The sequence below is a fragment of the Leuciscus leuciscus genome, assembly GCF_965113295.1.
Source record: "Leuciscus leuciscus genome assembly, chromosome: 18".
In the NCBI taxonomy this organism is placed as follows: Eukaryota; Metazoa; Chordata; class Actinopteri; order Cypriniformes; family Leuciscidae; genus Leuciscus; species Leuciscus leuciscus.
In genome coordinates this window covers 30,996,071-31,017,990 of record NC_138742.1, presented here as the reverse complement: position 1 = coordinate 31,017,990, position 21,920 = coordinate 30,996,071, and the positions used below count along the sequence as shown (strand labels likewise).

The 21,920-nt window shown below is 38.7% G+C and overlaps 2 protein-coding genes across 4 annotated transcripts in view; both read left to right on the top strand.

Moving 5' to 3' along the window:
* Positions 1–6,316, top strand: part of nudt3a (nudix (nucleoside diphosphate linked moiety X)-type motif 3a) — a 28,743-nt gene extending 22,427 nt beyond the window's left edge. The window contains exons 5-6 of one of the 2 annotated variants that reach the window (XM_082145302.1): positions 2,838–2,852; positions 3,451–6,316. In XM_082145302.1, the coding sequence (XP_082001428.1) occupies positions 2,838–2,852; positions 3,451–3,608 (173 nt within the window). In that variant the 3' untranslated portion in view covers positions 3,609–6,316. The remainder of the gene's footprint in view (positions 1–2,837; positions 2,853–3,450) is intronic. The other variant, XM_082145303.1, reaches the window with a different exon arrangement.
* Positions 6,317–9,205: 2,889 nt separating this feature from the next.
* The window catches only part of pacsin1a (protein kinase C and casein kinase substrate in neurons 1a), a 257,166-nt gene continuing 244,451 nt past the window's right edge, over positions 9,206–21,920 (top strand). For both annotated transcript variants that reach the window (XR_014199689.1, XM_082145175.1), the window contains exon 1: positions 9,206–9,339. The gene's annotated coding sequence lies outside the window, so the exon portion shown is untranslated. The remainder of the gene's footprint in view (positions 9,340–21,920) is intronic.

The following is a 21,920-nucleotide window of genomic DNA, read 5'->3' as shown; positions in this document are numbered from 1 at the left end:
TAGTGCTGTCAACTTTAAAGGATTAGTTCACTTTAGAATAAAAATTTCCTGATAGTTTACTCTCCCCCACGTCATCCAAGATGTTCATGTCTTTCTTTCTTCAGTCGAAAAGAAGGTTTTTGAGGAAAACAAAACAACAGGATTTTCCTCCATATAGTGACTTCAATGGGGTTCAACAGGTTGAAGGTCCAAATGTGAGTTTCAGTGCAGCTTCAAAGTCTCGACACGATCCGAGACGAGGAATAAGAGTCTTATCTAGACAAACCATCTGTCATTTTCTATAAAAATAAACATTTATATACTTATTTTTACCACAAATGCTTGTCTTGCACTTGCTGTGATGCAACACACATTACGTAATCACGTTGAAAGTACCAACCTAGTGTTTACAAAGTGAATGTGAAAAGACTAAGACAAACGCCTTTTACAAAAAAAGGTAAAACGTTGAAATTGGAGGAGGAAATGAGTTGGAGTTTTTCACCCTACACTACATTTCTGAACCGAACACACGTGATCTTTCAGCGTGATGATGTCGTATCACAGCTGGTGCAAGACGAGCATTAGTGGTTAAAAAGTATATAAATGTTTATTTTCATAGAAAATGACCGATAGTTTGTCTAGATAAGACTCTTATTCCTCGTCTGGGATCGTGTCGAGACTTTGAAGCTGCACTGAATCTCACATTTGGACCTTCAACCCGTTGGACCACATTGAAGTCACTATATAGAGAAAAATCCTGGGCCCGTATTCATAAAGAATCTTAATGCAAAGAGTAGCTCCTAGTGACAAAATTCTAAGAAAATTCTTAGAAATGTGGGTGTTTACTCTTAAAATTAAAGACAAAATCCTAGTAAAGAAAAAAGTAATTCAGAAAGCATCTTAACCCTTAAAAGAGGTCTTAAGGTCAAAATTGTTAGGAGCACGGACGAGGACTTTTAAGAGGCTTAAGAGTTTCTTTAGCAGAGGAGAAAATGGCAGAAAGACGAAGAGAGAGAAGAAATGTGTTGCAGACAATGAATAACAGTGAGTTAATAAGACGCTATAGATTAGATCGTGCAGGGATCATGTTTGTGACTGATCTTATTAGAGACACGCTAACATCTCCGAAACAGCACAGAAATGCCATAGCGCCAGAAATGAAAGTAATCACTACATTACGATATTTGGCAACTGGGAAAATTACATGTTTGATACATTAAAACCAACATTCAAACCACCACTTAAATAGACATGCCAGCAATCAGTGTAATTGGCTTAGAATGATAAAAATTGTTCCACTCTTTCCAATCAAATACCTTATAGGAAATTAACTGCATGGTAAATAAAAAAAAAGGATTTATATACACATATAATGTGTGTGTGTGTGAGAATGGTCAAATAGGAAAAAATTACGCATGTAATTTCAAAGTGAAGGCTTAGAATAGACCCTATACTGAAAATCACTTTTTTTTTTTTCTTCTTGGACAACCAACCTATCACAGTCTTCAAAAGATTGTGTCATACATAGCAACGGGGTCAACCCCGCCTCCTTACTAAGATGAACGTTTTTGTCTTTTCCTTACTCAGTTGCTCTCAGATCGGTCCCGAATCGCTTTTAAGCTAAGACTCCTACGTAAAAGTTTTTAAGCTAAATTAAGAGTTTTCTTAGAGGATTCTTAGAATCTTTATGAATACGGGCCCTGGAATGTTTTCCTCAAAAACCTTCATTTCGACTGAAGAAAGAAAGACATGAACATCTTGGATGATGTGGGGGAGAGCAAATTATCAGGACATTTTCATTCTAAAGTGAACTAATCCTTTAACGCATGTGATTCATTTTTTTCAGTTTAACGCATCAAAAATATTTAACACAATTAATGCAGCATCCGTAAAGTAAAGTCTTAAGTAAAGTCTTAAGTAAAGTCTTAAGTAAAGTCTTAAGTAAAGTCTTAAGTAAAGTCTTAAGTAAAGTCTTAAGTAAAGTCTTAAGTAAAGTCTTAAGTAAAGTCTTAAGTGAAGTCTTAAGTAAAGTCTTAAGTAAAGTCTTAAGTAAAGTCTTAAGTAAAGTCTTAAGTAAAGTCTTAAGTAAAGTCTTAAGTGAAGTCTTAAGTAAAGTCTTAAGTAAAGTCTTAAGTGAAGTCTTAAGTGAAGTCTTAAGTGAAGTCTTAAGTGAAGTCTTAAGTAAAGTCTTAAGTAAAGTCTTAAGTAAAGTCTTAAGTAAAGTCTTAAGTAAAGTCTTAAGTAAAGTCTTAAGTAAAGTCTTAAGTAAAGTCTTAAGTAAAGTCTTAAGTAAAGTCTTAAGTAAAGTCTTAAGTAAAGTCTTAAGTAAAGTCTTAAGTAAAGTCTTAAGTAAAGTCTTAAGTAAAGTCTTAAGTAAAGTCTTAAGTAAAGTCTTAAGTAAAGTCTTAAGTAAAGTCTTAAGTAAAGTCTTAAGTAAAGTCTTAAGTAAAGTCTTAAGTAAAGTCTTAAGTAAAGTCTTAAGTAAAGTCTTAAGTAAAGTCTTAAGTAAAGTCTTAAGTAAAGTCTTAAGTAAAGTCTTAAGTAAAGTCTTAAGTAAAGTCTTAAGTAAAGTCTTAAGTAAAGTCTTAAGTAAAGTCTTAAGTAAAGTCTTAAGTAAAGTGAAAACGGGACGCGTGTGAGATCCGCGTCTCTGTCAGCGGGTCTTAAAGGGACAGCAGCCACTAATGCTGTCTGTCATTAATGCTAATCAAAGAACAAAGCTAACAGAAAATTACTCACTGCTCTTCACTAAATATATTTTGTAGCTTTAATAAGGATTAATCTAAATATAATGTATAGTTTATGTAGTGGTGACTGTTTGATAACTTTATTCAATTTCTGTATTCTCTACCTGTTAGGTTGGCAGGGCACAGGTAAATATGACATTTATTATGGGTTTATGTGAGGATTGTTTGAAATTACTTAAATTAAAAGTTGTTATATTTTTGTAAAGCCTAATAAATGTAAAAAAAAAAAAGAAAAAAAGATCACTTTCACTTACACTTGTAATGTTGAATGGCTATAATTAATAATGAAATAATTTTCATGACACATCAATAGCTGTATTAATATCAGTGAGACTGACCTTCATTCATAAAACGATGCCATTAATCAAGTATTTAATGTCTTTATGTTGTTTCGACATTAATTTGGAGATTAACTGTGAAATTATTACATTATTAAATATATTAAAAACTTGTTTTTAATCGTGATTAATCCCAGTGTGATTAATCTACTTATTTTTTTTAAATCGATTGACAGCACTAATTTAGATATAACTGTTTGCAATTTACTTTTTGCCAATGTGACCTGGTGCGCATGCTTTATTCATTCATTGATACATTTCTGCCGTGACATTTTTGCCGTAGAAATACATTAGTGACCATGAACGGCTCTGAGCACAGTCTCAAAGTCCTCGTCTCATTCCAGACAAAACGTGAATGCAGAATTTGTGTTGTGTTTTGTTCACAGGCAGGAAAAGGGAGTGGTTTAAGACTGAAGACGCCCAGCGTGTGCTGCAGTGTCATAAACCTGTGCAAGCCTCGTACTTCCAAGCCCTTCAGCAGGACTGTGTGACCAGCAACGGCACATACAACATTAATCAAAACTCTCTCTCCAGCATCAGATAACCTGCACAATCATCCAGTTTTCTACCTTTTCTTACCCGACTGAACTCATCCTGCAACCACTATCACTGTTTTTTTATTTCAGCACAGTAATGACAACATTGAATGAAATCTGATTTGCATTTTACCAGCCGTTTGGGTGTTCAGATAAAGAATACATTAGTCTGGGGATGTGTGAGAGAAAAGTCGAAGAATAGTTTGCAAATGAAAGTTTGTCTTGTGTTTTAATGAATACTTTGCATGAGATTCTCATTTCCTAACGTCAGGTTTATTGAATGCAACTGCTCTTTACTATTGTGTCTTGAAGTAGGTGGTGTTTAAAGAGAAAGCTGTCAGAAGTGTTCACTATGATGGTGATGTTTTGTGGCCCTTTGGTTCTGCAGTGTTTGGATATGCTGTTATATAGAGTTGGTTGAATTATTTGCATGAGCATGTCACACATTAATGATCTTAAAATAACAGGGAGTCTTAGGTTTTCGTGATGTGAGCTAAACCGAATGTAGGTGTTTTCTTGGTCACAATGATGGACGGGGGCCATTCGACGTTTGTTTAGTGGAAAAATCTCATATTCATAGTTTTAGTTCTTTAAACTGCTTAACAAAAAGGGTATAATGTCTTAAATTGATCAAAGTAGTTGAAATCAGCCAATATTACACACTCATGTTGGGAATTCTCACAAACGCAGGTACTGTCAGGTTCGTTTTCAGAAACACGTTTGCAAAAATGTTCTAATGTTGATGGGGTTTAGTGGTTAGTCGACCACCACCTTTACCATTTGAAGGAGATTTTGATAGGAATTGAAGGGAAGTCTAGTGGTGGTCTCTGGGTCTGCAATCCTAGTTGTCCTGGTGAAAAAGGTTTAATTCAGTGGCTTAATGCGATGCTGGTCGGTCCAGTTCACTGAGTGCACTTGTTTTGTTGTGGTACAGGATTGTATTGAAGAGAGAAGAGAGCTGTGGAAGGACATTCTGACATCGAGTTGAGGTGAAACGAGCCCGTTTAGGACACCAGTAGCATAAATCTCGTACGCTGGACCTCTTCAGCGACTGCTGACATTCTTCCTCGCTCTTCTGAGGGTTTCGCACCCGTAATCATAGCACAATAGCAACCATTTACAAATGTCTCGGTTATTTCTGTTTTAGTTGTAATAATTTCAATTTATTGTCTGTCTAGTCATAAACTATAACCATTGTGTGTGTGTGTGTGTGTGTGTGTGTGTGTGTGTGTGTGTGTGTGTGTGTACAGTATGTGGGTGTGTATGTTTGAAATAATGTGAATAGTCGAAAGACTTGATGCCAAGGTTAGCTGTCTGTCTAATGAATTTGTTTGAAATGTTTACAACTTGATTGTAGTTTCTCTTCAGACACTGGATATTCACTGACCTCTTTTCATTTGTTGTTGATGACTGTTAATAATGGTGTCATTTCATTTTTAAAAGGCGCTTTTCTTGTTCTTAAACTATTTAATTTGTCCTAATTTTTTTTTTTTTTTTTTGGGATTTATACATTTTTCACAAACATAAACTTCAAATGAGAATTGTTTAGGTGTCAAGTGAACTTATCTTATCAGTATTTCAATGTATGTTTTTGAATTATTAATTGGAAAGCTAAAAAGCTATTGTTTTGTAATAAGATTAGTTCACTAAACCCAATCCAAAGCTGGTCCTCCAATGTGTGCATAAAACGGTTCTTATTTCAATAGTGAACTTAAAAGCTGTGGCACAACAACAGCACATTCAAAGGTGCAGTAAGTGATTTAAACACTTGATATCTGAAATCAAGCCAAACAAACACACACACCTCCCTTTATTGCTCCGGCCCCAAAATGCACGAACATGCAATTGTTTGGCTTGTTCGACTTGAACCGGCGCTGCACAGACCGATCGGTGAATGACATCAAAATACCACGAGCGCAAATAGAGGGTAGACGGCTCCTTATGCTTTTGAATTGCTTTTCGCGGTACTTTGATGTCATAAACCGATTGGTCTGTGCAGCTCCGGTTCAAGACGAACAAGCCTAATGAGTGGATGTGTCTTATCATAGCTGAACTTACTCTCTCTCCTCCCCCATCATGAGTGGACACGCCCCCTACTGCTGATTGGCTCACTCTAACTCCTCTCCCGTCATGAGAGGGCACGCCCCTACTGTTGATTAGCTCACTCTAACTCCTCCCCCATCATGAGTGGACACGCCCCCCTACTGCTGATTGGCTACAAGTGTGTTGTGGTGCTCAGTCCGATCCACTTTCAACAGCGTTACTCAGAAATCGCTTACTGCACCTTTACCAGCTGTGGCAGAGACTGGTGATGTCCATCTAATGATGATTAATATGATCTTTCTCTACCCATTTATCACAATCATTAGTGGAATGTGAATAAGCAATGAACAAAACACTCTTTGTACTGAAATTATGCCAGATTTGTTCCTGAATTGTAAATGCTACATTGTTTGAAAAAAAAGTTTTTACACTTATTACATTTTTGTGTTGTAGAGAGAGATTTTTTTTTTTTTTTTTGGGTGTAAAGTATTCTATTTCAAGAATCTCAAAATCTTTCCTCAGTCGCTCCCCTTTTGTAACATTTCAAGCACACGGTTGACCCTGTATCGCTCTGCTGTATCTGATATTGGGAAAAAAAAATCGACTGAAGACTGTATAACAGTTGTGTCAACAATCTATTAATAAAACATAAATGCTACATGCATATCATGAACCACAGGTGCAGTTGTTACAGTTTCTTGCAATTTCTTCTTGGTTCGGTTTGCTTCCCAAAGCAACATTTCTCAACAGACCAAAATTAGATAGTAAATATAGATAGTAGTTCAGTCTACTATCCGTACCCCGCTGACCTACTCGCACATTTCTCTAGCACAATGTCATGAAATAAGTCAGTTTTTAGAGCACAGAATAATGTTAGCATTGGTATAAGTTAAGTTTAACAGTCATAAAAGGATAATTAGTGATTCATTGTGCGATCGATCGAAGAGATCACTAATACGCATGTGCGGAGCAAAACTCACGGCTCAGGCTTCCTGTGCACACAAGTTATTCAAGATGTTACAACTGCACACAAGTACTCAGTCTACCCTACACAAAAGACAGTAAGTGTAGCTACTTGAAGCGGAAGTTCTTCTAAACCAACTTAGAGAAGAATAGCAATGTTGGGCCACAGGCGTCATGGATAAATATTCAGCACAGGAGACCTTAGTTTAGTTTGGGGTGTGAAAGACTGGAGATAATGAGCAAACAGGAGCCAGAGCCAGTCAACTCTGAACCGATGAAAACAGCTGCTGGTGTGGCGTGGCTGTCAAGACCTAACCATGCGTGTGAGTATCCAACCCTCAAAAGCTCATTCCCTGGGTAGAGGAGGAGAAATGTGGACATTTATATCGAGGCGAAACAGATTCTGCAGTGGAAGAGGATTGAGCTGAACTATGATGAAGAGCTAACAGTGAAGGCATGAACTTCAGCAAACCTGATTCCTGCACATTGGACTGTGATTCCACAGCTCACAGCTCGTGTTGGTTAGATGCAAGAATGAGCGTAACTGGCCAGTGACGACCAGCATTTTAGAGACAAAGACTGAAGAATGCAAAGCACTTGGTTTAATGGTCACTGTCCCTATGAACACACTTCAGAACCAACAGCTGATACACAAGCGCCAAATCTGGTGGAACGGGCAAACAATTCTCACCTGAAAATACTTTGTCTTCACGAAGACAGTGTTATAAAGTTATAAATATGGATATTTTTCTTACAGAAATGCTTCGCTTCAGAAGGCCTTCATTAAGCCCATGGAGTCGTATGGATTACTTTTATGATGGATGGATGCACTTTTTGGGTTTCAAAATCTCGTCCTCCATTCACTCCCATTATAAAGCTTGGAAGAGCCAGGATATTTTGTAGTATAACTCAGATTGTGTTTGTCTGAAAGAAGAATGTTATATACAACTAGGATGGTTTGAGGGTGAGTAAATCATGAGATAATTCTCAGTTTTGGGTGAACTAACACTTTAATGCTTGGGGCCAACAGCTAATCACAGTATTGCCATTAAGTTCTTAAAGTCACCATGACATCAAAATGGACTATTCTTATTTTTCATGGAATATTGCAGAATTTATTTGTGCACTTTATTATTATTATTATTTTTAAATGTGTGCCCTCGTAATCTTTAATCAAAAAACCTTCGCTTCCTGCTTGCAGTGACGTCTACGGAGCCCCTTAAGGGACATCGTGATGGGGAAAAAAATGAGAAAGGATGAAAAAATGGTCAATGCTTTTGCATGCTCTCGTAAATGTTTGGCGTTCCCCCGAGGAGCTTTGTGTTATGCAAGCGAAATGCAAAAGTTTTTTTTTTTACGAGCAAACGCAAAGTTTCTTTGGGGAATGCAAAAGTTTTGTGAGCGAACTGTTAAAAAGTGAACGCTTTTCTGATGACGAGGGCGGGGCTATAACCTGTCACTCACATGATATCAGCCAATAGCAAACCACAACCATCCAATCGATTCCCCACGGACAAAATTAAATCCCGCCCCACATTCATTCTTATTCGAGAAGTCGTTTCACTCGTATACGTCACAACAGGGAAGAAAAGACTATCACAACTTCCATTTCATGCCGACTTTAAAATATAGCACAGGTACGTCTTTAAGATATCTGCTAAAGAGCGCTTGATCTGGAAAACATCTGATAAACGTCTTAGAAAATGCAGTTTTACACGCATTCTAAATCATAAACATTCAGACATCTTCTAAGTGTCTATTTAACATCTGACAGGAAACGTGTTGGAGACATATTGCAGATGTAAATGCAGACATCATATAGATGTCTCGTCGATGTACGTGTGCTATCAGGGTTTAAACACACCCTGGTCAGTGTGTGTGTGGAGAACAATGAACGCTGTGAATTGTAACAGCTTCAGTTATAGAGAAATACTCAATGCGTCACCTGGCGATTCTCCCACGTTTGTGAATCAGGTGGTGAAGATTAATTTAATGCTTAGAAGAAAGATGCCATGTGATGAAAGAGTGCTTTGTACTAATGTGTTTTACATAATATTTATATCCTCTGAGCAAAGATTATATAACTGTTCAAAGTTTGGCCAACCTGAGGGGCAGGCACGGCCACACACACAAAGTGTTGCATGATTTTCCTGTTATTACTCTGTATTGTACAAAGCACTATAAGGTGACTTGACTTGACAAAGGCCTCTGCTATTGTATTCACTCGGTTAGTATTAGACTGGCACGTATAGACTCCAGAAGAGGAAGATGCAAGATTAGAAGATGCATCTGAAGGTGGAAGTATAATAGTTTATAGGCTACTGTTATCTAAAAAAATTATTTTGTAGGCCTAATATTTGTTTGACAGCAAAAAGGAATAAGGCATAAACAGATAAAACATGAATAGATTATCACCGTGATAAAGCCTAGAGGAAACAAAACAATTCAAAAATCATACATTTATTCCCAAATATGGATGGGATTGTAGAAATAAACAGCAGCCGCCTATATTTCTCTCATCCTTGGGGAAAAAGCGTCGTGGATCGCGGTGGTCCCCTGTTCCCAGTGATTGACAGCCCCGGTTGGACCATCCCCCACCGGCGTGCGGAGAGTGCGCGAGCGCGTCGTTGCGCACATCGTGATCCGGTGGATGCGGAGGGACACGCGCGCGGGGTCACCTTCCATCACTGCGAGCGAGCGAGCGAGGAAACCGCACGCACGGCATTCATTTCGGTAGGAAACAATCTTATTTTCATGTTCCAGCATGGTGAATATCATTGTATGGTGCATATTTTAACTGGGTGTCGCTCTGTGTTGAAGTGTTTCTTCTGTTCAGACCTCTCTTCCTTTTTATACCCTGAATATTTTTTTTTCGTGCTTGTTTGCGGTATATTTCGTGCACATCATGGCACGATATCATGTTAAACACCGACATGTCCACGCGAAGAAAATAAAAGCGATCGCGTTAACCGCGCGTCGTTATGGCTTTACTGACCTTACTGGTTAAATATTGAAATTCAAGCTATCCATCCATCGAGTAAATAGGCTTGTTTGAAATTAAACATCACTGTAAGTGAATGAAATATCGGGGATTTCATTAAAAAAAAAGAAAGGTCACTTTGAATAGCCTACAGCACAAATCATGCCAAAGAAAAATCAGAGCAAGGCCATGATGATAATCAGGATCGCTTATTTCTAACGTTATTATGAACATCAAACATGAAATATCACTTATGATAGGCTATAGATTGTTTTTCCTCAAGAGCACTGCTGGTTAGGCAGATGGCGAGGGGTGATAAACAAAACACATATCACCAGAAATATAGAAATATCAGTCTGCTTGGGATTATTTCGTGCAAAATTCGATGAAAAGCATTAAGTCATCGGGCACGTTTGCTGTGAAACCTGTCGGAAAATAACGCAATTCAAGGAAGGCATCTCAACTGGTCGTTACGTAACAGCTAGCAACAACAACAACACTGAACACTTGACAGTCATCGATGAAGAAAAGCCCGAACATGACAGAATCAGCGATATTTACCTCACAGTAAGAGATATGAATCAATTTGTGTTTTTATTTTGCATTTATTTTGATTATAGGCTGTGATAGTTCATGTTTTAGATCGGCATGTCCCTTAACCGTCTTAAAATACACGAAAAGCACACTTGACTATATATTGGCAAAAGCTTCTTGTGTGTATCGATCAGAAGAACCTCCTGCAAATCTACCGGAGATTTTGATGGACTTTGACGCGCCCTTGCGTCATCATCCATTGCATGTTTATACAGATCATTTTGGTAGCCAACACAATAAAAATAAATAAATTGGTAGCCAATCATTCTGCTTCATTCTTTCAGATGACCACATAAGGTCTATCAGCCACTGTATTCTAATATCATACACATAGGGCCTATCATTTTGATAAAGCGACCAGGCCTCGAGTTGTTTGGTCAGTAACTGGCTATGGCTTTTTAATCAAAATATCATCTGTTCATTTAAATATGGAATTTTTTTCCATGTAATTGTATGATATTGTTCAGGTAGTCCCTTAATCTTCTTTTTTTCTTCAAATTAATTAATGTTGCTCAGTCATATTTACTACATACTTGGAGATTTCTTGCAGTGTTATGACTTTGCCTGGGTAAATATCCATTTGTTTGGCTGTGTCTCTTTAATTGTTTCTTCCAGTTCTGGGTGTTAGCTGTTGTGTTGGGCGCTGTCCGCGGTGCTGAAACCAGATGTGTCCTCTTAAGACTTTAGAAAATGTCTTTTAGCTAGTGTTTCCATTCATATTTTCATGAATGTTGTAAAAATCAACAACTTTCTAGCGTTCTCACCAGCCAAAATGACAGTGTTCTGTTATTAAACATTAAAAGCAACAAAAATAAGAAACTGAAATTGCAAAAGTTCTGTGTGGCAGAATAAGAGGCATCAGGATAGTGCATTATATAATTATTTTAATTTTAAAATGGATATTCCTCAAAACACAACAGAGAGGAAATAAGCTTTTCCCATTCAGAGTTTAACTGTGTTTGTGTTCTGTTGGAAGATGATTATTTGACTAAATATGGAGCTGATGAAAACTGAGCCATAATTTGGGTAGATGAATCTCGATTACACAACTAACAGTGACTGAATTGATTTTATCGTTTAGACTAATGAATGTTTGTATGTAGAAGCTACAAGCTAATGAAGAGTGTAAAGCTTTCAATATGTCAGTCCGAGACCATCCGAGCATTTTATAGCTTTTATTTCAAAAGCCTAATTGAAGAAGAAGAAGAAGAGATGGGAGAAATATGTGCAATTATCAAATCTTCATTTATCACCGCTCCATCAGGGTGGGTGGATGTTTTTCCATGACTTTCATGAACGCCATGAACTCTCAGCTTCGGTCCCTCTGGAGTAAGCCTGGGTTATGTGTCTCGCTCAAGGGCGAAATGGCTCATCGGTTGCGAGATTTAACCATTACACCTCACTATCTCCAACGGAAGGAAGCTTACCTTCATAATGCTCCTGTCTGCTGTATGTAGACAATCATAGTAGCCACTGAACAGGCAGTACAGGCTGTACTTTCCTTCCTTTTCCCCCTCAAACACTACATAGCGTCGTCTACTTAGGCGTTCACCATCAGTGTCATTCCTTGTAATATGTGTGTGTTTCTACAGCAGTTAATGAAGCAGTTGTCTGTCAGATTCAGTCTGACTTTAGATCATAGTTCAGTGAGATCAAGTTCATTTGTAGTCATACACCCGAACCCTGTTTGCTTCAATCATTCCTTCGATATTAGTGAAGCTGTTTTACATAATAATATGTTGATGTAATGATCAGACTGAAATGATATGGGATCTTGTTAAAAAATAAACTACAGACACTTTTGGAAGTCTGAATGTTCGTACATGTATACATGTATATAGTTTGTGAGCACCACACACTTCTTAGACTGAAAAAATAAACCCCTTTCCATTTTCTGCTTGGTCAATATTAGATTTATGGTGAGTTCACACTTGTAGTTCAGTTCGCTTGGTTCATTTGGTCCGGACCAAAAGAAAAGTGTAGTCCGGTCCACTTAGCGTTCACATTGGCATTTTTAGTATCAAACCTAAAGAGACCAAATCTAAAGGCATAGGGATGTTAACAACCTGATTGGTCGGCTTATAGTACGTATTTTCCGCGACAGAACTTACCGAACATCCAAACCAAGGCTGTGTTTTGGGATAAATGCACTCGTTGTATGTGTGTAGCTACGTGTGATGGTATTTTGACCAGCTGAGAACTCGTGAAGAGCTTATATAATGTGTAAAAGAGTCAAAACAGCGTCAGGAATCCCTCCGTCAGTTTAGTTCGGAACGGGGCATGGTGCGCATGGAAAATTGGTCATGTGAAAGCGGTCATGTGGACCTGGGAGTGCGCCGGGGTACCGAACCCGAGACTACCTGAAGGAGGATTTCGGTTGCACTCGAACTGTGCCGTGAATGTGAAAGCAACCGGGACTCGGGTGCGCAGTTGTTCAGGAAGAGTGTGAAACCAGACCAACGCTGCGTTCGGAATTGGACCGCAGAATTGGCAGCGTTCGGCAATCAATCACACCAGGGTTTGTTTTAATCAAACCAAACATGCCAACCCAGACAGCAACATAGTGTCGGCCCAGATCCGGCCCTCATCTGGTACAGGTGGAATCCACGTGAACCAGATGTGGACCAGATCTGGGTTGACACTTGGGAGAAAAAACACCTGCTAAATAACTCAACCAAAGAACACACTAAATGCTGAGACAGACTGCCTGTTATATACTTGACAAATATTTTAATGCTGTTTTCTACATTAATAGGCATATTCATTATATTCTAAGTAACTTTAGTTGTCACAGATTCACATGACTTCTTGGGTGGAGAAGGTGGGACTGTTTCCATTTTTACGCCAGCTACATTCACGTCTCTTGAGAGTCGAGAGCATCCCTTAGACAGCTGTCAGTTCCTCTTCTTCAGTGGCAGGACTGGTTCCCAGCATGCACTGCAGCATGGATGACTCATGCAAACTACTGTGCTGCTGTTTACTGAGCTGTTTGCATGGATGTCGTGTTTGTTGCTCCTTTAGGGCATGATTATTGAGTGTCACCGTTAAGTTTATCAATTTCTTCCATGGGACTCAAAAAAAGGAAATTCTGAAGACTATCAGCACAGTGGAAGAAATTGATAATTGTTTTCCATACGGTTACAATGAATAGGCAATGAAGATTTTCCGCTAACCATGCAATATTTGTTTGAGAAACAAAGTTTTCATCGTGTTTCTGTTGCACATAGAAAATGTATGCAACAGTCTTCAGTGCCAGACTTCATTCTAGCTCACTAGTAGCCCTTACATGGCCTCACCCAGGCTTTATACCAAGAGGAAATCGCTCTTTAATTCACAGGATGAATCTAAAATGAGGCAATTGTGTCTGGCAATGGTCTCATGTCATGTAGATAAAAGACTAGGACTTTAGCTGTGCTCTTAGAGTTGTAGTACCACACAAAGCCTCTGAAATGTCTTCTGAATGGCACTTTAAGTATGCCAAGTATGCTTTATTAATAATCAGTTACATTAATTAAATGGACACAGTAGTCTTGGCTTTTACAGCATTAGTTTGCTCAGCAAAACCTTTACAAAGTCAGCGGCATTGAACCTCATCAAGGCTGCATGTCATCACTGAACGTTCACTGTAGGACGCTGCAATCGAATACAAGTTCAATTAAGGCAACAGTCACTTATTTATTTACAATGGAAGTTCTTTGGTATGATAGGCTTAATATCTAATATTATAATGTTATATGACTGTGTATAAAATATAATTGAAAATGTATTTAAATTAGTAGATCAGAAACATCACAACCTGGAATGGATATAACAGTCAGAATGTGTAACAAATAAAAAAAGTCACACATAGCCTAATATTTGTCAATAAAGTAATTTAATTTCAGACAGGCGTAAGGATAATAATGTGGCTAGCACCTGTTAACTGAATGCTGAAACAGATGCTTCTGTTGATTATATCGGAAAGGATTTAGTTTAAAAGACAAGATAAATAAGAAGAGATTTCTCTTTTGTGGCTCTATACAAATAAAAATGTCCATGTTGCACACAGGAGTCTGATCTTTTTATAGAAAGATTAAAAGCAAAATCCTTTTTTGCATCTTGTTGTAGCCACACAAAAACAGGTGAGACATTTAGCGTTTGAATTGTTCCAAGATTATCTAATATGTGATTATACATAAAATGACCAACAACCGTAAAAAAAATGGCAAAATATTTGTGCATGATTGCTGTAGAAATGCCCTTATTTTGCAGAAGAGTTACTCGGAGCTAACAAGCCTGAACTAAAGTTTGGTCAACTGTCTACACAGCTCACTTAGCACTGTAATGATTTTATATATTTGTTTTTGCGGCAGAGACAATAAGATCAATGGCTTAGATAGATATAGCTTCGAATGCAGTAACACATATTAATGACTGCTAAATGTCTATTTAATGACATAATTAATTGGTGACAGACTTCACAAGTCAACAAATCGGATTAATCATTTAAGACCTAATCTTGTGCGGTGGGATGGGGTTAATGAAAAGGTAGGTTTAGGTAGAGAAACGATGCAGCATTTACCTGTGTTTATTATGAAGTATGTGCAGTTGGACTTTATAAAGTCAGCATTGGGTTTAAAGCACTCAGCATATTGGGAGGGAACAGTTATATTAGGAAGTTATTTATATCTGAAATCTGTAATTTGATGAAGAAATGATGAAGAGAGACTGGTTTTATGCTCCCTACTTATACAGCAAAGACATAATTGATGAAAGCTGACACAACTCTAAAACTCTACAATATGAGGTTCAGATACTACATTTCTTGTACCATTATTATTTGTCCAGGGTTTTGCCTACACACAGATCATGCAGTCTACATAGGACTCCTTCCCCCCCGGGGAGACAACAAAGACGTTATGTAAGGACCGTTGGTAGTCAGATGATGACCTCGCTTCCAGTCCCACTTGGTCAGAAGATCAGCTTTCTCTCCACCCTGGTCCATCAGGGTTGCGTTTAACTTCACTTCTACACTCACAGATAACCCTAAGCACTTCCCCTCGGGGAAATCCCCACCGCCATCTTGAAGTGTGTTCAACTTCGTCAAGTGGACAAGAAAAGCTTATCTGGACAGACCATCGACGCCTCAATTTTGACCGAGGGAGCGAGTCTACTCATTTCACAAAGACCACAATGCAACACGATTGTGATGTCACAACTGCAACTCGCAGAGCTCGCTCTTAATTTACCCACAAGTGATCAAGGGCTTATGATCCAATTTAAAACCAATGCAATTGTGGCACCAGTAGTGGGCACTTCTGCAGCAATTACGTACATACGAGTGAACGAAACGGAAGAGGTGGACTTAAAAATAGTGGACTTAAACGCAGTCCAGGAAGTTTAGGGATTGCAATTATGTTCCATGTTCATCATTAATAAATGCTAATTTCAGACTTTGTTAAATCCATCTTGGCAACTAGGTACATCTCATCCCAACTTGAAGCTGGATAATGGCTGGCCATTACAGTAATGCATATGGAGTAGTGGACAATACAGGTTATGGGGAATTTTGGGGAGACTGGATTTTTGTGAATCACATGGTGAGGACTTTGAAGAAAACAGGTTTGATGAACAAGAACAGGAGCTCTTAAAGTACTCTTAAAAATAAAATAAAAAAGTTCTGAAAGGTTTTGGCAGTGATGCCATAAAACAGTGCTTCTCAAACCAGTGCTGGAGCACCCCCCACCACTGCACATTCCCTCATCAGTCACACCCAGTTCAAGTCCTGAGCCGTTTCTCAATATACGTTCTTGTCTGTACTTGTGTTCTGGTACTCTTCTGATTCAAAGTTCACATCTAGCCATGGTCAGTTCAAATCCCCGGATGTGTTCTTGATTTTATCGAGGATGCATCGAGAGGTGACTTGTGCGGACTTGAAGCAGCCAGGTATCCCCAGAATGCATCTCGCATTAACCAGCAAGCGTCAATGGCGGAGGAGAAAACCAGCGTATTTAAAAAATACTACAATTTGAAGAGTTTTTCAGGCAATAATGTAGCTGTTTAAAGCTCAAATCTGTGGTTTATTGATAAAGATAGCGCCTATTTGAAAATTTGATCTGACGTTCTCTGAGTTGTGAGATCCAGGCGATCAGCGTGCGCTCAGTGCTCATGTACCCCGCCTGGAACAGCCTTTCCTCGGCTAGTCCTTCTGACGTTTGCTCTGATGTCTCTGTAGTGCTTTAACATGAGGCATAATTCGTCTTGTGGATATCTATCTGGTGATCTTTTTTCTCATGAATGTATCATTTGTTCCCTGGGAAATCGTTTTGGCTGTGGGCAATGTGTGAACTTTAATAACTTTATATATTTAGGCTATTTAACTTTATCTTTGTTGCTGACTTTGTACGTTTGAATGAATTTTTTGCTTATACTTTTATAATGGCTATTATTGATCATTAAAACTGGCATTTAACAAAAAGAGACAGGGTTGTGGTTTGTCATATTTCATTTTATTACAGTGAAGATAATCAGGGTACATATTCACATATTGCCTGAACCACATATTAATGTTTAATGTTTTTAAAATGCAGACGATTCCTTTTGTTATAAATAAACATGCCGTGAAGATAAATGTACGCTTTGTCTGAACCACATTTGTGTGGCTATTAATATATTCAAGATTCTTTTTTATGAAAACGGAAAGATGCAGATTGGTGTTTTATAACATATTTCGTTTTATTGTTGCCTAAAATATACAGAGATAACCAGAGTAGTCAGAGCGAGCTGAGTAATGCTATCAAGTACGCAGCTGTACCATTTGCAGAATTTTATCCGAACTTTCTGTACTTGGTATTGAGGAACGCCTCTGCAGTCTCTACTAATGAGCTGATGAGCTGAATTAGGTGTGTTAGATGAGGGAGATATCCAAAATGTGCAGAGGCGGAGGTCTACGGGACAAGCTTGAGAAGCACTGCCATAGAAGAGCCATTTGCTCCCCAAACAACCTTTTAGTGTACAGTTCTTAAAATAAACTTTTTTTTTTCTTAGTGTGAAGAACATTTTAATAATCTAAAGAACCCTTTTCCTCCATAAAGAACCTTTAGTGGAATGGAATGTTTCCATGAGTGTTAAAGGTTGTTCATGGAAGCATAGATGCCAAAAATTACATTTTATTTTTAAGAGTGTAAGGTCTGGAGATAACAACAGGAGTGATGAAGCAGCCACGGGGATCCCTGGAGGTCCAACTGAACAACAGAATGGAGATGCAAAGTGGAACTAGGCCAATTTTGAACTGAACTGCATTTGCTTTTTGAGTCTTTGGTCTTATCTACAGTTCCAAGACTTGACTGGAGGGTTCCTGCCCTCACTTTCCCCTCATCCACTGTCTTCAACTAATAAGGCTACACCTGAGGGTAAATACTCTACATTTATTGCCTTTCCAAAACCGTCAATATCTGAGAGAGCTTGGGAAACTTGAGAAACCAGCTTTCCATTGACATCCAGTCATCCCTTAAATACCTCAATATATCTCCCAGTAACTTAAGAAGTTTTCCCAGACTTTGAATAGTGTGGAGCCAAAGATTGAGGACCTCATTAGGTATCCTTGACCTACTTACTTCAAAGACAAGTTTCTCTCTCTTCATGCTACATGAAGACATTTGAGAGGTCCAGAAACATGTTCAAACAACACTGATCTAACATGAGCACATTGGATCGGGATAAACCACCAAGAGAGTGGAAGGATCTCCACACACACAGACACAAAGTCCCCTTGCAATCTAAACCAATTGCAATATGTCTTACCATGCACTGATTAGTTTGGATAATTCTGAACTAGCCTTTATGCTTCACAGAGGCAATTTCCACCTGGACAAATCTGCTGGCACAATATAGATGGCATTCTTTATTTCTTCATTGTGTTCAACAGTATTCTACCTCTCAGAACTTCAGAACAGACAAGGAAATGCTGACTATTTTTATCTCATCCTGAATGCGGCCACCGCAGTGGTAGTAGTGAGTGGTGACTAGTGTCTTCACAAACATTTTCCCGAGGGTCAGTTTAGGTTTTGTTATTTACTGTGATAAATGTTAAAGAAAATGTCATCTGTATTGTTCTAGAAATAAGTGGCCTACACAGCCAACATAAAGGTCAGAGAGGTCACAGACTCATCCTGTTTCTAACATAATCTGAAATTATGCTTGGGAACATTGTTCAACAGAGCAAGCTCATTAAAAAGCTGCTAGATCTGCTGAAAAACTCTTTTAAATGGGAAACTGCTGCTTCAGTTACAGAGGCTGTAAGTGATCCACAGAGAGCAAAGGATATGCAGATTCAACAGAGTACTCAGCAAAATAGTTAGTCGTCTACAACAGTGATAGGTCTGTGGAATAAGTCTAGGGTTGATAACATTTGCCATTAAAGAGGATGGGGTGAAATTCACAACCCATCGGTGGAGTCGACAGCCATTTTAAGTAAAAGTGATGTATTCACAACACAAACCATGGATGCATTGAAAGACAATGTACCAAAATGATGAGTTTCCATGTTTCACACGCTCTTGGACAAGTGGTTAGGATGATAGCAATGAACTTACACTCTGCATAAAGGGTAAAGCAGTGACTTTTCAGTGTTTAGGAAAGATAAATGGTGAATACATAATTGTGCAGACATGCCATTCTTCCTGTTCTTAGCCAATATTTTGGGCAATTATTATTATATGTAACAAAAGAAGTAGTTCTCATTGTTGAGCACTTCAGTTGCTTGTCTTAGAAAGTTGAGTCTTTGACTGGGAATTGAATGGATTCAAAAATGTACCCGAGGCAGTTTAAAATAATCTTCAGTGACTGAAGTATTTACGCACTCGGCAGATGCCTTTGTCTAAAGCAACTTACACGTTTTATCAGTACGCAGGTCTAATATTGTAGCAGAATGTGATGAGGAAATGAATTAATCTATCTTGCACAAGCAATTGTTTTGGGTTAAATAAAAGATTATGGGATTTCTCTAAATTACAGAGAGACCTGCATAGACAGACAGGAGTTGCCACAGTGAAGTGAATGGGCATTCATTGTCAGAATTCATGTGATTTCATTCTCAATTGAAGATCACACCACTGTTAACAACTACTAGACCACACCACTCTATTCTCTTTTTCTATGCATGTCAAGAATGTCCATTCTAGCATGACTTCAGCTTCAGTAGGAAAGCTCTGCCGATTCACTGTACCACAAGATTTTCTGTCCCTGTTCTCTTTGAGTTCTACTTACGAACCACCCTTACACTAATTAGCTAGTCCAGATGCTGATAGAAATAAAAGCAAATGGGACATGACTGTTATTTACAACAATGCAAGCGGCATAAATCTGGTAATTCTCACCTGCATCATCTTAGGGTGTGTTCACACTTGTCACCCTGGAGCGATTGCTCTGTTAGTGCGGTTCATTTGAATAAGTGTGAATGCTGCCATCTGAACCCTGGTGCCACCAAACAAGTGGACCGAGACGCTGAAAAGATGGATCTCTGTCCGCCTCCAAACAAACTCTGGTGCGGTTCGAATGAAATATGAATGCAACACTGACCAAAGACACCAAAAACAGGACATGATGTCATAAGATGCGACCCTAAGAAGCACAGACTGCAAAATTTTTTCTCGTCATAGTCGTGATGTTGCCCATCACAGTTCAGTACAGGATCAGAACCGGGTCTCCTCACAGCAGATCTTCATTTGTTTGACGGAGGGATTCCTGACGCTGTTTTACACATTATATAAGCTCTTCACGAGTTCTCAACTGGTCAAAATACCATCATATGTAGTTACACTCATACAACGAGCGCTTTTAGCCCAGAATACAGCATTGTTTTGGATATTTGGTAAGTTCTGTTGTGAAACATACATTCACCTAAAGGATTATTAGGAACACCATACTAATACTGTGTTTGACCCCCTTTCGCCTTCAAAACTGCCTTAATTCTACGTGGCATTGATTCAACAAGGTGCTGAAAGCATTCTTTAGAAATGTTGGCCCATATTGATATGATAGCATCTTGCAGTTGATGGAGATTTGTGGGATGCACATCCAGGGCACGAAGCTCCCGTTCCACCACATCCCAAAGATGCTCTATTGGGTTGAGATCTGTTGACTGTGGGGGCCATTTTAGTACAGTGAACTCATTGTCATGTTCAAGAAACCAATTTGAAATGATTCAAGCTTTGTGACATGGTGCATTATCCTGCTGGAAGTAGCCATCAAAGGATGGGTACATGGTGGCCATAAAGGGATGGACATGGTCAGAAACAATGCTCAGGTAGGCCGTGGCATTTAAACGATGCCCAATTGGCACTAAGGGGCCTAAAGTGTGCCAAGAAAACATCCCCCACACCATTACACCACCACCAGCCTGCACAGTGGTAACAAGGCATGATGGATCCATGTTCTCATTCTGTTTACGCCAAATTCTGACTCTACCATCTGAATGTCTCAACAGAAATCGAGACTCATCAGACCAGGCAACATTTTTCCAGTCTTCAACTGTCCAATTTTGGTGAGCTCGTGCAAATTGTAGCCTCTTTTTCCTATTTGTAGTGGAGATGAGTGGTACCCGGTGGGGTCTTCTGCTGTTGTAGCCCATCCTCCTCAAGGTTTCTTCTGCTGTTGTAGCCCATCCGCCTCAAGGTCGTGCGTGTTGTGGCTTCACAAATGCTTTGCTGCATACCTCGGTTGTAACGAGTGGTTATTTCAGTCAAAGTTGCTCTTCTATCAGCTTGAATCAGTCGGCCCATTCTCCTCTGACCTCTAGCATCACAAGGGCATTTTCGCCCACAGGACTGCCGCATACTGGATGTTTTTCCCTTTTCACACCATTCTTTGTAAACCCTAGAAATGGTTGTTCGTGAAAATCCCAGTAACTGATTGTGAAATACTCAGACCGGCCCGTCTGGCACCAACAACCATGCCACGCTCAAAATTGCTTAAATCACCTTTCTTTCCCATTCTGACATTCAGTTTGGAGTTCAGGAGATTGTCTTGACCAGGACCACATCCCTAAATGCATTGAAGTAACTGCCATGTGATTGGTTGATTAGATAATTGCATTAATGAGAAATTGAACAGGTGTTCCTTATAATCCTTTAGGTGAGTGTATGTAATATAAGCCGACCAATCAGGTTGTGAACATACAGTATCCCTGTGCCTTTAGGTTCAGTATCTTTAGTTTCGATACTAAAAATGCAAATGTGAACGCTAAGCGGACCAGGACCAAATTAACCAAGCGAACCGAACTACAAGTGTGAACACACCCTTAGATATGCAGTGCTGGAGAGCTGAAGACCGTATATTTTTGGGGTGTAGTTTATACTGCTAAACCCATAAACCAGGGGTCGGCAAGTAACTTTGGCCGCGGGCCAATATTTTTTTTAGCCAGTAGATGGCGGGCCAGCTACACGGAGTAGGCCTATGGATACAAATTAAATACTCTTATATAGGCCTATAATTGTGGAATATGATGTGTCCGTCACCGTCCGTGGATCATTCATTCAATCTTTTTTTTTTTATTTTTTTTTATTAAAACCAAATATAAAAAGATGAAAAACGACTTGTTTTTCCATTATTTATTTCCTGAACTGAAATGAAAAAGAAAAAAAAACGAATAAGGACGGGTTTTCTGATTGTGCTCAGATCAAAAATAGAAAAAATTTATTAGACAAATTTTAATTTTGATTTTTAATTTAACACCTTATGCATATATCAAGGAAATCATTTT